This window comes from Dipteris shenzhenensis, chromosome 29 (assembly GCF_047967505.1).
Source record: "Dipteris shenzhenensis isolate YYH24624 ecotype China chromosome 29, Dip_SZ_1.0, whole genome shotgun sequence".
NCBI classification, from domain to species: domain Eukaryota; kingdom Viridiplantae; phylum Streptophyta; class Polypodiopsida; order Gleicheniales; family Dipteridaceae; genus Dipteris; species Dipteris shenzhenensis.
In genome coordinates, this window is record NC_141624.1 from 12,280,214 (window position 1) to 12,299,671 (window position 19,458).

The 19,458-nt window shown below is 42.5% G+C and overlaps 1 protein-coding gene across 2 annotated transcripts in view; it reads right to left on the reverse strand.

Annotated features, from left to right (window-relative positions):
• LOC147882447 (isocitrate dehydrogenase [NADP]-like) overlaps positions 1-17,499 on the reverse strand; it is a 61,670-nt gene extending 44,171 nt beyond the window's left edge. The window contains exons 1-4 of one of the 2 annotated variants that reach the window (XM_087400192.1): positions 17,193-17,499; positions 16,737-17,099; positions 16,401-16,444; positions 13,991-14,100 (exon numbers count right to left, since the gene is read on the reverse strand). In XM_087400192.1, the coding sequence (XP_087256318.1) occupies positions 13,991-14,100; positions 16,401-16,444; positions 16,737-16,989 (407 nt within the window). In that variant the 5' untranslated portion in view covers positions 16,990-17,099; positions 17,193-17,499. Of the gene's footprint in view, positions 1-13,990; positions 14,101-16,400; positions 16,445-16,736; positions 17,100-17,188 lie in introns of both variants that reach the window. The other variant, XM_087400191.1, reaches the window with a different exon arrangement.
• Positions 17,500-19,458: the final 1,959 nt, after the last annotated feature.

Genomic DNA, 19,458 nt, shown 5'->3' on the forward strand with positions numbered 1-19,458 from the left:
ATGGCACAGAACAACTCAAATGAGGTGTTCGGGGTTCTCACACAAGAGGATAAGTTGATGGCACCAACTACTCCTTGTGGAGTTTCATGGTTCGCAATATCTTAGTTGGCAGAAATCTTTAAGATTATGTCAATGGAGATGAAGAAAGACCAGATACAACGCCTATACCTGTCACTCCTACAGCTGGAGGCAGGGGTAGAAGTACAAATACAGCACAGGTGATTGGAGTAGTCGCTCCAGCACCTCGCTGAATTTGTCATTGAAGGGGGGCAGCAATCCTCTCTCCTTTCACAAGTTGGTAGGACTTCTATTGCAGGAGGAACAAACACGCAGAAATATGGCAACCCGGGCTGGCAAGCATGCTATGATCTCCAGGTTCAAGCCCAAGGGTAAAGGGCAGCATAAGCCACATGCCAATCAGCCCACACATCAGCATAAAGCTGATTCTGGACAGCCTTCTTATAAGGCATAGGGTGATACAAACAAGCAAAAAAAGAAGGGCATCTGTCATTATTGCAAGAAGCCAGGTCATTATATTGGAGAGTGCAAGAAGCGCATAGCCAAAGAAAAGAAAAGGGATTCCGGTATCGCTGTATCAAATGCATCAGGTCCACATTGCCATGATGGAGCAGATGTTGCAGCCAACTTGGTTGAAGAGAACTATGCCTTTTTGACTTGCACTTCAGATTTTTCAGTGGGTAGTTCAAATACTACAGCCACTAATGATGATGACCCATATGCTTTTTTGACTTGCAGTTACGATCCTTCAAAGGATGAATGCTCTTTTAGTGTTGATGAGACACTACATACTTGGTATTTTGATAGTGGTGCTTCAAAGCACATCACTTCCAAGAAAAATCTGTTTGTAACTCTGCATTCTGCACCCACCAAGAAGAAGGTAACTTGTGCAAATAATTCTTCTTATTCAGTGTGTGGAGTGGGAGACATTACTCTCACATCCACTGATGGCACAGATTTCAGAATTTTAGATGTACTCTATGTGCCAAGTATAAAGAAGAATTTGCTTTCACTGTCCTCACTCAATAGAGGAGGATTTCAGGTTGTTTTTGATGATGACAAGTGTGCAGTCAGAGACAAAGAAAATGAATATGCTTTGAGGTTGTCTAGCACTTTGTATCGGGGTCTTTTTCAGCTTGATCTATATGAAAAAAAATCCCATCTTGCATTATCAGTTAGCACTCCCACTGCTACGATGCACAATGCGGAGTTATGGCATGCCAGGTATGGGCACATGAGCTATGGCAGCTTAATGACACTTCAGAGGCATGATATGGTTGATGCATTACCTCCTTTGGAGTCGCCTCCTCCTCATGCATGTGAAAGTTGCATTCTTGGCAAAATGCATAGGCTTCCCTTCAAGAAGGATGGTGCAGTGAAAGCTACAAACAAATTGCAGCTTATTCATAGTGATGTCTGCGGTCCCATGAGGACACCTGCTTTTGGGGGTTATCTCTATTTTGTTACATTCATAGATGACTTTACCAACTACACTTGGGTCTATGGTCTCAAGGCAAAATCAGAAGTTTGTGGCTATGGTTGAAAATGAGACAGAACTCAAGGTGCAGACACTTTGCACAGATCGAGGGAGGGAGTATATGTCTCATGAATTTGAGACATTTTTTTAAAAAAAAAGCATTATGCATCAGCTTACAATGAGGCTTACACCTCAACAGAGAATGGAAAAGCTGAACGGAATAATCGCACCGCCATGGAAATGGATAGATGCATGCTCACAAGTAAGAAGTTGCCTCACAGGTTTTGGCTGGAAGGCATCATGTGTGCCAACTATATTTTAAATCGGGCTCCTACAAAGGCTTTGAAGACAATCACTCCCTATGAGGCGTGGCATGGGAGAAAGCCTTCAGTGGACCACTTCAGAGTTTTTGGTTGTGTTGCATATGCCCACGTGCCTGTGGAGTTCAGACACAAGTTGTCAGATAAGGCACTAAAATGCATTTTTGTGGGATATAGTTCACAAAGCAAAGGCTATCGTCTCTACAATCCTGCTACACGCAAGATTTTTGTTAGTAGAGATGTCATATTCTCTGAAAATTCTGCACATACAAATGCTGAATTTCAGATTCCGGCCTCTTCAGATGATGTGTTTGAGGGAATGCTTCCTATAGCATTTGGTTCCCCTGCTGAAAATCAGAATTTACAGCAACCTCCGCCAGCTCCACAAGTACAGATTCAGCCCCTAGCTGAATTGGTACAACCTCAGGGTGTGGATGAAGTTGTCACGCAAGAAATTCAAGAGATACACGCAGCCAAAACAGTCCTGCATTGGTTGCTTTAGACTCTCAGGGAGAGTAGGCTTGAAGCTCCATTGCCTACCAAAACTTGTAGTGCAGTAAGGCACATGGGGGGAGCTCATTCAGTTGAATCAGCTTACGCAGATACTCTTCTTGATGAGGAGGAGCCTAAGACATTTGAAGAAGCAAAAGATAATGTGCATTGGATGAATATGCACGATGAGTTGCAGTCCATTCATAAAAATCAGACTTGGGATGTTCTGGATTTGCCACCAGGTAAAAATGCCATAGGTACACGGTGGGTTTTCAAAGTCAAAAGAAAGCCAGATGTGTCCGTTGATCGGTACAAGGCAAGGCTGGTTGCAAAAGGATATGCTCAGAAAAAGAGCATAGATTATGAGGAGACTTTTGCTCCTACATCCAGGATGACCACCATCAGGTCAGTTATAGCCATGGCTGCAAATTTTGAATGGAATGTTCATCAGTTGGACATTAAAACAGCTTTCCTTAATGGAGACTTGTTGGAAGAGGTTAATGTCAAACAACCTCCGGGCTTTGAAATTTCAGGAAATGCACTTCAGGTATGCAAGCTGAATAAAGCTTTGTATGGGCTGAAACAAGCCCCACGTGCATGTTATCCAAAATTGATGCCTTCCTGACAAGCAAGGGGCTGCACAATAGTCCAACTGAGAGCACCCTCTACATCAAGAAGGATGGGGGGGATATTCTGGTCATCATTCTTTATGCAGATGACATGCTGCTCACCGGATCAAATGAGGAAGTAATTGCATATTTCAAGGCCCAATTGAAAGCTACTTTTGATATGTCAGACTTGGGCTTGTTACATTTCTTTTTTGGGATCCAGTTTATTCAAGAGAAACGTGGCATTGTTATGTCTCAGTCCAAGTATGTTCAAAAGCTCTTGGACAGATTCAACATGCATGATTGGAAGCCTATGTCCACTTCCATGGAGCCAGGGCTGAAGCTTACAATGCATGATGCGGGTGAATCAATTGATGTCACGCTATTAAATGCCTCATTTATCTCTGCAATACAGGACCTGATATTCAGTTTTCAGTTTCTCAGGTGAGCAAGTATATGCACAGCCCAAAGATTATGCATTGGCAGGCTGTAAAATGCATCTTCCGTTACTTGCAAGGTACAAAGTCTTTTGGCGTGATGTTTCCCAGGGGGGGTGACTTGCAGATGCATGCTTACAGTGACTCAAATTGGGCTCGAGACAGTGTCACCAAAAAACGCGTTTCGGGGCACCGAAACGCGAAGAAACATTTCTTAGAAACGCCCGAAACGCGCAGTTAGGGCGAAACGTTTGCTTGTCCAAAAATCCGCCGCAATGGGTTTCTCTCTGATTTTGGCCGCTGTTTTCGTTTTTTCGCTCCTCCCGCGCCGCTCCATTGCTTGCCTTGCTCCAGCCTCCTAGTGCGTACCATCTACTCTGCCCTCTACTCGACCTTCTACTCTCCTCTACTCACTACTCTCTAGTCTACCCTCGGGCCTCTACTCTACTCTACTCTACCCTCTACTCTAGTCTCTACGGTCTACCCTCTACTTTCCTCTATGGTCTACCCTCTACCCTCTACTCTACCCTACCCTCTACTCTACTCTACTCTACTCTACTCTACTCTACTCTACCCTCTACTCTCCTCTAGACTCTACTCTCTACTCTACCCTCTACTCTAGACTCTAGAGTCTAGATTCTACCCTCTACAGTCTAGACTCTACCCTCTACAATCTACTCTACTCTACTCTCTACTCCCATACCATGGCCTTAAGATGTGCAAGTGGACCGAGTGGAAGCACAAAACGGGATGTATGGCAGGATACCATTTTTACAAAGAGATATGGCACATCTGGCACGAGGAGGTCAGTATGCAAGCTTTGTGGTGACACTTTGACGGGATCTGCCCCTCGAGTTCGAGCACATTTTTTATGGATCGGAGGCCAAGGTAAGAGTGCTGGCCATGCCATTCCAGAGGGGATGTTCTTGGCATATGGAGGTACCTCATCCAAATTTGCTAAGATTCGATCCCTCCATCCCGTTATCACAGATCAAGTTCTTCAAGCTAATGTGTTGGTTGAGCAATAGAAGTTGGGCATAGAGGCAACCGTCACTCTCACATCATCCCAGTCAGATACCGGGAATGTGGAGTGTTCTCACTCACAGCAGGAGGGGCATGGGTATACTCCATCTACATCAACATCACAGGTTCATGGGAGTGCCTCTACTCAGCCTCTACATGGCACCACTCCATCGGCATCCGTATCAGTTGGGCTGTCCGCTATGCCATCAGCTCCTCCACGGCCTCCTGCCAAGAGGCCGCGTGGTCCAGCAGCTATCACTCCGAGAGTTACTCCTATACAGGCTGCTTGGGCACCACGCCTGAAGCAAGAGGCTGCAATTGCAGGTGCAATTGCAGAGGAGCAGTTTTTCTACGCTTGCAATATTCCCTTCAATGTTGCAAGGACTCCTACCTACAAGAAGTTTTATCATGCACTTGTAGCTGCTGGTAGAGCAGGAGCATCATCCCTTACACCTGCTAGTTTTGAGACTCTCCGCACCACACGTTTGAAGAAGCAGGTGGGATTAATCAAGAAAGACATGGAGGGACTCAAGGAAGCTTGGAGTCGGTATGGATGCACCATAGTCTCTGATGAATGGAGTGACACGAAGAGGAGACACATGATTAATATCTTGGTTACTAGTTGTGTGGGAAGCATATTCTTGAGGGTGGTTGATGCCTCACATGCCAGCCTTCACATAACCAGAGAGTGGATATGGGGTCATATTGAGGCAGCCATCAAGGAGGTTGGTGAGGACAATGTGGTGCAAGTCATCACCGATAATGGCTCCAACTGCAAGAGAATGGGAAGTCTTCTTAAGGAGAAGTATCCCAAGATAGTATGGACACCTTGTGCCTCACACTCTCTTGATTTGATGATGGAGGATATTGGAAAGCTGCCTTGGGTGTCTAGTGTGGTCGAAAAAGCAATGCAGTTAGTGACTTATATCACTCGTAAGCCACATGCACTCGCCCTATTCAGAAGGGAGTGTAAGTGGGAGCTATTGAGGCCCTCAAAGACACGCTTTTTACAAGCTTGACGCTATACTATATAGCCTATAAATAAGAACTATAAGAAGTTAGAACTTAATTGTTTCTCTTCCTGGTATGTATGTCTGCACATATGCTCCATATCCTCTCAGCTGGACCTAATGTGCAATCTTGCGAAAGTATGCGGGGAGCTAAGTTCTGCAATGAGGGATCCAAAATCCCAAATTTCTCCCACCAAGTAAGAGCCAACAGCCTGTTGTCTCTTTCCTTGGCAATTGCACGGGAGAAATGACCCATGTCATTGCGGAACTCCACTATGTCCTCTTCAATGCTATTGCAATTTGCAATACAGAAGAAGACAATATAAATAATTAGATAAATCATAAATGATAATACAAAGTTGAAAGCACTTAGAAGTTAGTAGTGAGCAGGCTGCAAACTTGTACGCCATGCTAGCTCACCTATTCTGGACCGATGAGTCACATACTTTCTCCAAGGATTGGGTCCATCCGTTCACAAGCACCTGATCATTCCATTTAGCAGGCTCCTTCCACAAGGGATGGAGCATATGTGCAATAGTGTGGATTGGCCTATGAAACCAATCCCATCTCTTCCTCCAAATTCCTAATATGTCATCCTTTCTGAAAATTTACCAAAAGGAATCAAGTTAGAGGCTAGACTCTAGAGCTAGGAAAACTGAGTATTAAACTTACAAGTTTCAACTTATATGTACCTGCTCTGGTTGGATTCTCAATAGAACAATCCTCTGTTGCTTTTCGAAGCTTCAGCATGAACTCGTATAGCAAGCCCATAGTACAACCCTCATGGTCAAAGAGTCGAAGCACGAAGTACAAGGGCTCTATGGACATCTGAATGCAAAGGGCTTTCTTCCAAATCTGATTGTCAAAGACAATCCCCTCGACATTCTATCCAGCAGGCAATCTCGAGTCACTTCAATCCAACCAATCTGAACTGGTCATCAATTTTGAAAAACAATTCTTAAGTCGTGAGAATTGACTTCTTTATGCTTTGTAAACTATGTCAGGTTGAGCGTGGAGCAGCTCAATAGGTTGGTATATGTCAATGCCAACCTACGTCTACTTGAGAAGTACAGGTCTGCAGATGGTACCGGTAGCATCGAGTGGAAGCCCAAGCAAGTCAATCCTGACAAGATCAAGCTAGAACCTGTTGACATGTCCATCATCCAGCACAGTCGAGAGAATGACGATGCTTACGAGTTCTTGCGACAGGATATGCTTCGATTCCAACCTCAGACACGTTCGATGGCTCGAGCTCGTGCACCACGAGTACGTGCTACTACTATTGCAGAGGATACAGGGACACCCCAGATTCGTGGTTATCAACCTCGAGCACGAGCCTCACGAGGGGGATCATAGGTATCTGTTCTTGCATCATCATCCCGAGGACATCCAGGCAGAGATGAGCCAGAGGAGGAGGCGGCATTGCTAGACAGTGCGGACTCAGAGGACTCAGATCAGTTGCGAGCCCCTACTTGGTTCGAGGGTAGCACTTCCTCTTCCTCCACAGAGGATGTAGATCCATATGCTGATTCCAGTGCTGATGATGACAATGATGAGGCAGCAGATCTTGGAGAGGACAGCGGTCCCTAGCTCTAGAGAGTCGAGACTGGACTCTAGAGTGTACTGTGTACACTGCAGTTGTTAGCAGCTGGCTTGCACGCGATGGGCTTTCATTATGTATACAGTTTATACCATATAGTTACCAGTATATCATTATGGCATTTTACATGTATGATGTAAACAGTAATACATAATACATTTTGTTATATTTTGAATCTTGAATCTTGAATCTTGAAATTTGATTCTGAAATTTGAATTATAAAGTTAAAAGTTTATTGTTTGAACTATGGGCCATGGCAAATGCTAGCAGCCATATGCACTTGCAACTAATTAGTTAATAGTAATTTGTAAACTGGAAGATCTCTGTCTTTGTAAACCTCAATCTATAGGCTGCGTGACGCATCTTTTTACTCTTTCAACTGTGTAATATGTGTGTGCATTATGTGCACAATATGGATATCTGAGAGCTCTTTTTAGAGAGAGTCTCAGAGCTCTTTTGAGAGAGAGAGAGAGAGAGAATCTGAAGACAATTATTTATGAAGTATATTATATATATAACTTCTATAAAATAAGTATTTTTAGGCGTCTAGACGAAACGCCTGTAAAAATCTAGAAACGTTTCTTGTGACATTGGCTGGAGACTATGATACTAGGCAGTCCACCAGTGGGAATTGTTTCTTTCTAGGACATGCTTGCATTTCTTGGTTGAGCAAGAAACAGTCTACAATGGCTACCTCCTCATGTGAAGCTGAGTACAGGGCAGCTTTCACAGCGACAGTTGAATGTGTTTGGCTGCGTCGTTTATTTGCTTTTATTGGAGGGTCCTCCAATTCTCACTGATAGTCAGAGTGCTATAGCAGTGGCAAAGAATCCTGTGTTTCATGCTCGCACGAAGCACATTGAGGTTCACTATCACTATGTCAGAGAGAAGTTGCATGCTGGAGAGATCAGTATGATCTATGTGTCAACACATGACAATGTTGCTGACATCTTCACCAAAGCACTTCCACGTGAAAAGTTTGAGGCATTTCGCACTGCCCTGAACTTATCTCCTTTTGGTGATTGATCATTTCCTGATACATGACATTGGCACTGCAGGGGGGTGTTAGAATTATTATTATAATTTAGCAGTGACCAATGTAATGTAATAAGTAGGTTAAGGATACTTTTCCCTCCTTTAGAGGTTTTTTTCCCTAACCACAATTAGTTTACTAACTACGGTTAGTGAAGGATAAAGTTTTGTCACTTAGACAAAACCTATCTCACTTCTTGTATTACACACTTCTTCTATTGCAAGCACTACGTTCAGCTCTCTTGCTCTCACACTCTCTTTTTCTAACAAGAATAAGTCCAATCATACAAATTTAGAATTTTTGTTGTTCTAAAGATCAAAAATCTACAAAGAAAATAAAAGAGAAAATGAAAGAGAAGAAAAAAGAGGTAAACAAAAACTTTTATGAAAAACAAAAGGAAGACATACTTAGCAAGCAAAGCAACACTTATGTCGTCATCAGTGCCCAAGCATAAGCAGCTATAGTGGGTTTCTAAAGACCCGCGGAGTCTCTAAGGCAAACCCAGTGCTTACTAAAATACGTCAAATAAACAAAAGAGAATGAAAACAAGAAATAAAGAAGAAACGAAGCACGTGACTAAGCAAAAATAAACAAGCAAGTCAAGAAACAAAAACTTCCAAAAAAGAAACTCTCTCTCTCTCTCTCTCTCTCTGGGAATCTGTCTTTCGACAGCAGACTAGACGATCAGGAGGAGTCAGAGGATCTGGCGGTGTGGCAGTTCTTTATAGAGAGCATCTCAGATCGATACTCACAGTCATGAGCAGAGACCATCGGGCCAGATATCTTTGGATGCCCTTTATATTATGAGATCCGTGGCAGATTTCACTGTTTATTTGGGCACGGATTTGGACCTCTCTCTCGGATTATGGAGTATGAGGATCAGTATTGCTTAGCGTTGTTCATCAGGGAGATCACCAGATACAAAGAGAGATTGCATTTTATAATATTACTATTATGGATTATGTACAACACACCTTATGGGTCCTCTTACATGGAAGGGTGGCACATGGTCATGCCTTGCCACCTCAACCTTGGGCCCTATGCACACCATATTTTATTATACTATTGCCACATATACAAACACACACACATATTAATGCCTTTTTCCTTAGACAATTTTATCCATAACAGCACACACTCCTCTATCTTGATGTCTTTTTTGTCAATTATGGTGGCTCTTGATGATGATGCATAACCCCTAGATCTCTCTCCTAGTCTCAATATGAATTCTATGAGATGAGGCTCAAAGCTGGCCCATGGGTATCCACGCTCCATGCAAGAGGTGGATCTCTAGGTAATTGGGTGGCATGATGAAACCATCGCTTGTCAAACGAAGGAATGTTCCTTGTAAAATGTCAACTTGGTGGCATGTGATTGGGTCAAGGTGATCTAAGTCCATTGAATGTAAACCAGCCACAAGTCTAGAGTATGTCCCCAGACTGTTGGTATATGGGTAGATGATCAATAGACATTCTTCAAGAGTGAAATCATCTGGTAGCCTGTGAATACCAGCATATCTCATCCCCGTTTGCTGCGAATTACATGGATGAGGAGAGGGCGTCTTTGTTTGCTTGTCTCCGACGAGAGAGAGAGAGAGAGAGAGAGAGAGAGAGAGAGAGAGAGAGAGAGAGAGATTGTATTGAAGTCTGGTTGAGACCCTCCAGGATCTATGGGAATAAACACCACTATTAAATAGATAGTGGTTCTTATATCCAAATTCTGTGGAAAGAAATTCATATCGTTTTCGTTCCGGTAAATGTCCTGCCTGAAAGGAGGGAGAAATTGCATTGAGTGCAGGAGCAGAAGCATGGGGTTCCCTTCTTAGGTGGAATTTCTAAGGTTACGTGCTCGGCACTGAAGAGGATTTGAATATTTTGTTATACTGCGAGTACGTGCCTAGCCAATTGGTTGCTAGGTCAAAGGCTTTGCTGCGATGCCCTAATACTTCCCTTAGGTAGGCTCCCAGTTTCCTAGCTGGCTGTTCCAAGAGGATTTTGAGACTGGCTTTATGTTGCTGTATTTTCCCTGATATGCATGTATGCTCGGTAATGGAGGAGCACATGTTCTTCATTTTCTATCTTCCCTATTGGGTAGATTTTCCAAGTTCAGGCGTCCCCCTTGGAATTCTAATATATACCTAGATGAATCCAGGAACATTCCCAAACTCATCCTCTAAAAACACAACATAGTGCAGTTTCAATCTCATGATAGTCACTCACAAGGTTGAAAACCATAAACTCCATCATGCATAGCAGGGACTAGCTACTATGACATCCCCACTGACGTCATCAGTGCCCAACAGTGGGTGTAGACCATAGTATAAAAATATGCTCTCACACATGCAAATCCACACACCCACACATACTTGAGCATCCATTTATACAAAGTCTTCGTACTGAGTTTCTGTCGGCACTCCGGAGGTGAAGGGCAGACTCAGCCATGATGAAGGCTAGCACTAAAGGAGAAGGCTAATCAAAAGGTAGTCCAAAATCTCTTCATTCAAGCTACAACTGCTTGTGAAGTCTAAACATTTTCATTTTAGTCTCTCCCCAACGAGCATCTAAATCTAAATCTAGCTGATAGGGCAACGCACCATTTAAGATAGAAAGAATTATCACAATACCAGCAGGCCGCAACTTGGACGAAAACTTCACAAGGTGAAATTTGCATGTCCGCTAATGCGGCAGAAGCATATACCTAGATGAATCCAGGAACATTCCCAAACTCATCCTCTAAAAACACAACATAGTGCAGTTTCAATCTCATGATAGTCACTCACAAGGTTGAAAACCATAAACTCCATCATGCATAGCAGGGACTAGCTACTATGACATCCCCACTGACGTCATCAGTGCCCAACACTGGGTGTAGACCATAGTATAAAAATATGCTCTCACACATACAAATCCACACACCCACACATACTTGAGCATCCATTCATACAAAGTCTTCATACTAAGTTTCTGTCGGCACTCCGGAGGTAAAGGGCAGACTCAGCCATGATGAAGGCTAGCACTAAAGGAGAAGGCTAATCAAAAGGTAGTCCAAAATCTCTTCATTCAAGCTACAACTGCTTGTGAAGTCTAAACATTTTCATTTTAGTCTCTCCCCAACGAGCATCTAAATCTAAATCTAGCTGATAGGGCAATGCACCATTTAAGATAGAAAGAATTATCACAATACCAACAGGTGAATTCAGGAACATTCCCAAACTCATCCTCTAAAAACACAACATAGTGCACTTTCAATCTCATGATAGTCACTCACAAGGTTGAAAACCATAAACTCCATCATGCATAGCAGGGACTAGCTACTATGACATCCCCACTGACGTCATCAGTGCCCAACAATGGGTGTAGACCATAGTATAAAAATATGCTCTCACACATACAAATCCACACACCCACACATACTTGAGCATCCATTTATACAAAGTCTTCGTACTGAGTTTCTGTCGGCACTCCGGAGGTGAAGGGCAGACTCAGCCATGATGAAGGCTAGCACTAAAGGAGAAGGCTAATCAAAAGGTAGTCCAAAATCTCTTCATTCAAGCTACAACTGCTTGTGAAGTCTAAACATTTTCATTTTAGTCTCTCCCCAACGAGCATCTAAATCTAAATCTAGCTGATAGGGCAACGCACCATTTAAGATAGAAAGAATCTGTCACTGTCAAATCTTTGCACCAAAAAAATTTCACCTATGAGTAATCTTGGGTAAAATAGCAACTACACGAATTTTAAGACAAGAAAAAAGAAGTAATTTTTGCATCTAACAATTATATTAATCCTTGCACACTAACAACCGTGAGAGGATACTTAGACACCGTGAGAGGATACTTCGAGCACGGAGACAAGAGCAGAGTTCTTTCTTAGCTGATCCCTCTCAGAGCTCTATCACAAAGTTCTTTCAGCTAGATCACATGGACCCCCACGAGACGAGGCCTCGACATGACCGTGACCCGGAGCCTATGACCTGACAGCTCAGACAGAGGTCGATACACAAATCACACTTGGGGACATCCCCTCCTTTAGAGTCGGAGCCTGACCGACGGGGGTCACAGTAGCCCTGATCAGATGCAGAGCTACGACCAGGAGATGTGCCAGGACCGCACCTCTGAGTGGCCGACAGCACTCTATTGCCAACTTCATGCCTCCATTGCCTCATCCATCCTGATATCTTGCTGCTGCCGATGATGATGATGATATTGATGACGATGCTGAGACTGATATATAGTCGACCATCGACATGACTATGTTGTACTTAGGACTTAGTACTGCCATTCTGCATTTTTGCATTTTGCATTGGTATGGACGCTCGTTTAGTAGCTCCACTACCACAACTTCTTGTATCAGGATTTTCACAATCTCATAGACCCATCCGTCTTCCAAAGACTTTAATAAACTTTCTTTCTTTCTTTCTTTCTCACATATGCCTCCAAAAATCTCTAGCCCAGAACACACCAATGTAGCACTTGTTTGCACTAACAAATGGGCTCTTTGATGAATACACAAATGAATCCCTCTTTCAACAAGTTTTGAGTCGGGCTTTGAAATTCCATCTATCTCTACACAAAATTAGGTTACACATAATCACAACCATCAATCAAGATACTCCGTTAAACGAGCTTTTATGATTCATCATGATATCATCTATCAGTTTCTCTCAAACATCATCCTTTCCACCAATTGCCTGCTCACACCACCCAATCTCTTATCCTACAATATCACTATTGCATCATCTAGAACTTAGAAACCCCGTAGAGTATGCTCTGCTTGCCTTGTTCCCTCTTCTCTCATGTCACAAGTGGTAAGCATTGCACAGCCCACCTAGCCCAAAGGTAGGGTTTCTTAACCATAGGTTTGGATCATGACCCAAACCAAAGGTATGACCCATTCTATGGCTTCTACTTTAAAGATACACCCATGAGATCTTTGCGTGGAGGGATAAATTGAGTGGTTTGAAAACAATCACTTCACATGGCCAATAACCATAGTTGCCACACGTTTTCCAAACGTGGACTTTGGAAATGCACTTGAAAATGTTTGGAACGTTTTCCAAACATGTTTTTAATCAAAACATTTTTCATGTGCCTGTGTAATAAAAATTTAGATGCCTGGTTATAAGGCTAGTATAAAAGTACACATGCCTAGGTCCTAAACTGCATGATTTCATGTACTAACGGCAAACACTCAAACACAAAAGATAACACTTCGAATTTCAATTTATGATGGCTTCCACCCGGAGTGAGCCCAAGAAAGCCGCAATGATAAACTGGAAAGCAACAATGATGTTACGTTAATTTATCCTACATCATACATGATACTATCCTGATTCCTAAGTACATTTACACATGAGAAAGTTCAAAGCTTGAAAGCACTTTAGTAAAACATAAATAAAGATTCAAGAATCAACTTTCAAGCGTGAGTCACAAACCTTACATAATACAAGCCAATGCTCCTGAGTCATGACGTATTGAGGCAGTAGGGCAAAAAAAGTACAGCCATTAAGAACCCCTTTCATTGCAACTATGCAAATATATAACCAGGTCCCCAACTCCCCCCTGAGGCCCCCACAGTTAGACTTATACTAAACTTATCCCTATCATTGTCCCTTACTCTAGGTCCCACTCCTTGGCTAACACACTATGGGGCATTGTCAGCGTGTTATAGGTGATGTAACACACACACAGACACAAAGGAACTAGCCCCAAGGGGACATTTGAGTTAGCCTGCATACGCTTGAGAGCATAAACAAGTATGCCTTTCAGCTATGTGAATTCATCACAATTACAGCATGAGTAACAAAATGCAATGCCATCTAGAAAGCTCCAAAATTATACTCATGAGTCATAATGCACTTTGATTGTTTAGAAGACGTCGTGTTTACATGGTTGCCAGTAGGAAGTGCAATTTTTATAATGAAAAATGACGTAATCAAACTAAATGATGAACATGGATACAATAGATACATACTTAAGAGTGGCTTCTGCACTCTCAACAGTAACGGTATCGTTGGTTGCATCACGATTAAGTATTCCAAGATCAAAATACTTCAAATCAAGCTCGACAAAGGGGAGTATCAGCTGCAACCAAAAAAACATAAAAAGGGAACAAACAAAAAGTTTCACATGTCACTTGTGTGTTAAAAAAGATGCATTAAAAAATACTCCTCTTTTTGTTGTACTCATAGCTATGAATCAAGAAAAGCAGTTTTATGCATATATGGACTAATATATTTATAATTTGACAATGCATGGAGGATCCCCTTTTGGTTCACGGTTTAATCTGCGGGGTTATCTTTTACCTGAGAATAGCAAGCAAGCATAAATCTTAAGAGTAGTTGCCCTGATCTTCAATGTGTCAAGGGCCCCATATACATTGTCTCCATTGGCATACTCTAAAGGTGATGCAAGCTATGGAATATTGTTAAGGCTATGCAACCTTCTTTCCCTCCTGCCACTCTCCATATCACCGTTTTGGCTAATGGCTGGGTATCGTAGCAACATCATGGAAAGTAATTGAGTTAAGAATGCATTCTTGCCATGGTATGGAGGCGAAACCATGTGAGAAGTGCCCTCATAGGCTCATTGTACTACTTTAATTACTAAGACCCTGATTTAGATTGACCAAGAGATTTTCGCTAGGGAAGTTGCTGTCTTGTTTGGGGAATAGACATAGCATCAATACTGCTCCAGCCTCCAAGCCCCTTTTTTGCCTTCATTCACAAAATGTTTGGATATATCTGCAATGTACTGGCCAAACTGGTGGCAACAATTGCATTAACCTAAAAAATTTAGGCTTATTCCCATCCTGGGTATTCCCTGCTATATCTACTTTTCTAATTGATGCATGTTTCAAATTTCTTTTTGCCTTTAGCTGCAGAAGCTTGCCCATCGACACTGGAGGCATTAGAAATTGGAAACGCTCTACTCCCTCTTGAAGAATAAGCTTGTGAGCTCATCAAACACCGCAAAGAAATACTACAGACTGTAACAAACACACCATCTCACCTACTGCTGGTCTTCAATAAAACCATCAAAATAGCCAGTTGATCTTTTGAATTTGGACATGCCCTGTCAAAGAGCCATTCTCTTTCTCAACACATGCTTTGGTCTTTACTCGATACATACCTGCCCAAGCATTATTGGCACCCTTGCAATTTTTGATGTTTTTCATGATGTCGTGCAATAAGAGACGATGTCTGTGAATTCAGTCAGTCAATGTCTTAATTCTGACAATATTAGAGACCTTGCAAGTTGTCATGCTATCAACAGATGCATGTGTGTCTTACCTCATCACTGAACACAATGTACACAAGAGCTTGCCAACCACCTTCTTCTTCAGCATAAGCAGTAATGAAGAGGATAGTTGGAAGCGCCCAACTTATCGTCAATGCTCATATAACTGAAACTCTTACGAGACGTAAAGGCGAATTAAAATATTCCCATATGCAAAACTGAACAAGTACGTCTGTCCCAAATTCTATGCTAAGCGCCAAACTCGGTATGACAGCAAAAGAGCTTACACTGGCTGTCCAAAACTTTATAACAGCAAAATAACTATCAACGGGTGCACTGACGGCTGTGTCCAAGAAAATTCAGCCCTTATTGATTCCAAATTACCAGGGACTGTAAAATTTACCGTATTCATGAAGATTACACAGGGATTGGCATAAAATTTCAGGGATCTAGGATCTACGCAACTTGCAAAACAGCTCAAATTGCCTAAAAGCCAGGTTCGGACGTCGGACTGTAATGCAATCCACTTTTGAGTAGCTGCGTGAGTGTCTCCTCGCCTTCAAAAACAGCTTCACATTTGTGATTTCGCATAAGCACAACATGACTAGAGTGGCAATGATGTATGTCACAAAGAAAGTACACATAGATGATTATCATGAGCTTAGACGTGCATGATAAGTCATTAGTTGTGTCCAGTTCACTACCCACAGATTATTAATAGCAATATTCTGAGTTCTGATAGGATCTGTGAAGCAGACTTAGCCCTAAATAGCTCATTTTCATGGAAAGAAATCTCTCTCTTTCAAAGCCCCTGAAGAGAACCTTTAGTGATCACTTCCATACAGAGAACCTATAGTGATCACTTTCATACAAAACATCTAAAGAAAATATACTCCAAGCACAAGCTGACCGTCTTTTAACACAGATTCCTCCTGGGATCATATATTATATCGATCTGGAGTAGGCTTGCGCAGTAAAGATACAGATATTAGCTAATTCTTACCCTTTCTATTCCTTTTCCTGTTATTCAGAGTACTCATGCGAGCAATGCAAAAATGAAAACCGATACAGATATTAGCACCTTTCTATTCCTTTTTCTGTTATTCAGAGTGCTCATGCGAGCGATGCAAAAGTGAAAATCACACCTTTTCTTTTATCATTAGCCAAATCACTCGAGTCATCTCGTCCCCTGCAAACCCGGATAACTCGCACAGTTAAAGATCGAGGCCTTTTAGATTAACTTGTTCAAACCTTTTAAAACAAATCGCAGAACGATGAATAGCCATACGTCCATATTGTGCGACTTAAGTTTTTAACAAACAAAAACTGCCTTTACAAATTAAGCGGCAAATATGCTTCCGTTAAAGTGCTTCTGTACAAACGTTCCTTGCTAGAACGTAAGTTTAAAGGTCCCGCCTCTGTTTGAAAAGCTTAGCTTGTTCCGCCGTGTCAAGACTCAATTGTAAAGGTGACAAATATACCATCCATCTCGACGATTGGATTGTCCACCTTAATTTTTTCGAGCGCCATGGAAGCTGTATGAATAGCTGCAAAAGGGGCTGCGGAACCTGGGCAGAGTGAACGCCTCAAAGAGCTACGCAAAGGATAGGAGAAATAAAATCCCTCTTTGTAGGCGGTCGCGACGCGCAAGGACCGCGGAAATGTTGGCGAGGTAGGGAGTCGAGACAGGGAGGGGAGGGAGGTGACAACTTTGGGAGAAGCTCGAAGAAGCATCTCCGCCTGTGAGAAAACAATTTTAGCGAAGAATCTAGGAGATTTTGTCCTCGATTCATAGGTTAAAACGCCGCCATTATCGAACCGACAATCACAGGGACCGTCAAATCCTTCAGTCAAAGATAGAATTCATCAGACGCCGGGCAAATCTCAATGACTGCAAAAAAATTCATGAAACGCCGATTAGCAATCCGCTTACGTACGACTGGCTCCTATTCGTACGCTATGATTGATGCGCTAATTCGATCGATGTGAGCTTCTGTGAGGGATGCAGCAACCGATTCTTCACTGGTAGCAGCTGCCTTGGACTCCAAAAACCACGAGATGGTGCAGCATGGAGATCCGAAAAGAGCTTTACGATCATCCGAGGGCACCAAACTCAGAGAAATGGCCTTGCAATTCGCGGTTGCGAGTGTTGCTATGAGGGAGAAGAGAGCAGGCAACGATGAGGCGATGCTTTTTTTTTTTTTTTTGGAGATCCAGTGTTTTTTTTTTAGCAAAAGCTTCCGCATGACGAGAGCGCAAAAAATGCACACTGAAATTTATTTTTTTTCCCCAAGAAAACAAGGTAAATGATAATAAATCATTCATAAGTCCTGCTAGAGATCCAAATAGCGAAAGAGGCCCTAGACGATGAATTGAAAGGGATGAGAGAGAGAGAGAGGAAAATAGTTTTAAAAAATCATGATTTAAAAAAATTAGAAATGCCTCCGAATGGCCTTGCCTTCGCTTAGGCCTCCCTCTCACATGCCAAAAAAGTGTATTGTATTTTGTTTGCCACGTGCCACTTCAGCACTTCCCTTTCATGAGGTGGAACACGTGTTCGCAAAATATTCTTTGGACATTTTCCGAAAACTCCTACCTCCTAAAATTGGAAGAGAATTTCATAAACTCGAAGGTTTTCACACACTTGTCAAATATTGTATTTTGTTTGCCACGTGCCACTTCAGCACTTCCCTTTCATGAGGTGGAACACGTGTTCGCAAAATATTCTTTGGACATTTTTCCAAAAACTCCTACCTCCTAAAATTGGAAGAGAATTTCATAAACTCGAAGGTTTTCACACACTTGTCAAAAGTGTAGGTTTTCATACAACTATATTTGCATGGGAAGGTCTTACTAATGATTCAACATTTGCAAAGAGAGAATTAATTTTCCCTTTATTTGCCTGCCCCCAAATAGCAAGTAGGGCTTAGTATTCGTTAAACTAGGCTTGAAAGACAAAAATCGTTTTTTCATGGTATCCACCTATCTTCGGGGCATCAATAAATGGCACAACAACCTATTTCGAGCACCTTCTCCTTTTGCCCCGCCTCCTTCTTCCCCTTCTACCTTGACTTTGAAAGTGAAATTCAACCCGTCGGGGTTTTTCGTTGTTTTCGTGCGCTGTTTAAATTGTATTTCGTGTTTCCATGGGTAGGCCTTTTTGATGATGCGACTTGTTTTTTGAGCTACTTGTCATGTAAATGAATCCCTATAGTCATAGGGACACGTGTTATTCCCTCAGAATCTTTCTATTCTTTAAGGAGAGGTTTTCAAATGGAGCAATTCTGGAGGAGCAAAAGGGAGCTTCGGAGAGGTTCGGGGGTAGGCGAAGTTTTGCAGGAGTGCCATGGAGCACGCAACCATGACATGTGGTGATCATGGGGCTAGAGGTGCTAGACTGCACTGAGTGTGGCTACGTGTCATCTCTTCCAAGCCGTTTGCTGCAATCTGTCCTGCGCACTATGCAAACTTGATCATCGTCGAATCTAATAATGGATCTGGCAGACTACAGAATGCAATGTGTCGCCGCGATAATTGGACTGCAACCAGACTCTGCAGCTGATGACGAATGCGTAGAACAGATGTCATGTCCAAAATTAGTAGATGTTTGATTGACTGCCCACTACAACATGGACTCTAACGGTGACGGGGACGACGTCAGGGAGCAGAGCAACACTGCAACAAAGATGGCGGATGAGCAGTGCAGAGGGACTCTGTAGAGATGGCGGGCCGCTATCCACATTGCTTGACACGAGACAACACATCAAGGGGTAGAGTGCTCATATCTATCCTTTGACACTGAGTTTGACATGTGGCAACGCATTGGGCAAGTGGCGACTACGCCGATGTGGCAATGTTAGAAAAAATATGTAATATAGTGTATATATAATAAAATACATGGTGTATATATATAATATTATATTATATATACTCTATATATATACTACATATATTATATAACATATATATATATATATAAGAGAGAGAGAGAGAGAGAGGAGGAAAGAGACAGAGAGATAAGAAAGAGAGAGGGAGATAAGAGAGAGAGAGAGAGAGAGAGAGAGAGAGAGAGAGAAGAAAAGAGAGAGAGAGACAAAGACAGATAGAGAGAAGAGTACAGAGATGACAAAGAGTGACAATAGAGAGAGAGAGGGGGGGAGGAAAGAGAGAGAGAGAGAGAGAGAGAGAGAGAGAGAGAGAGGG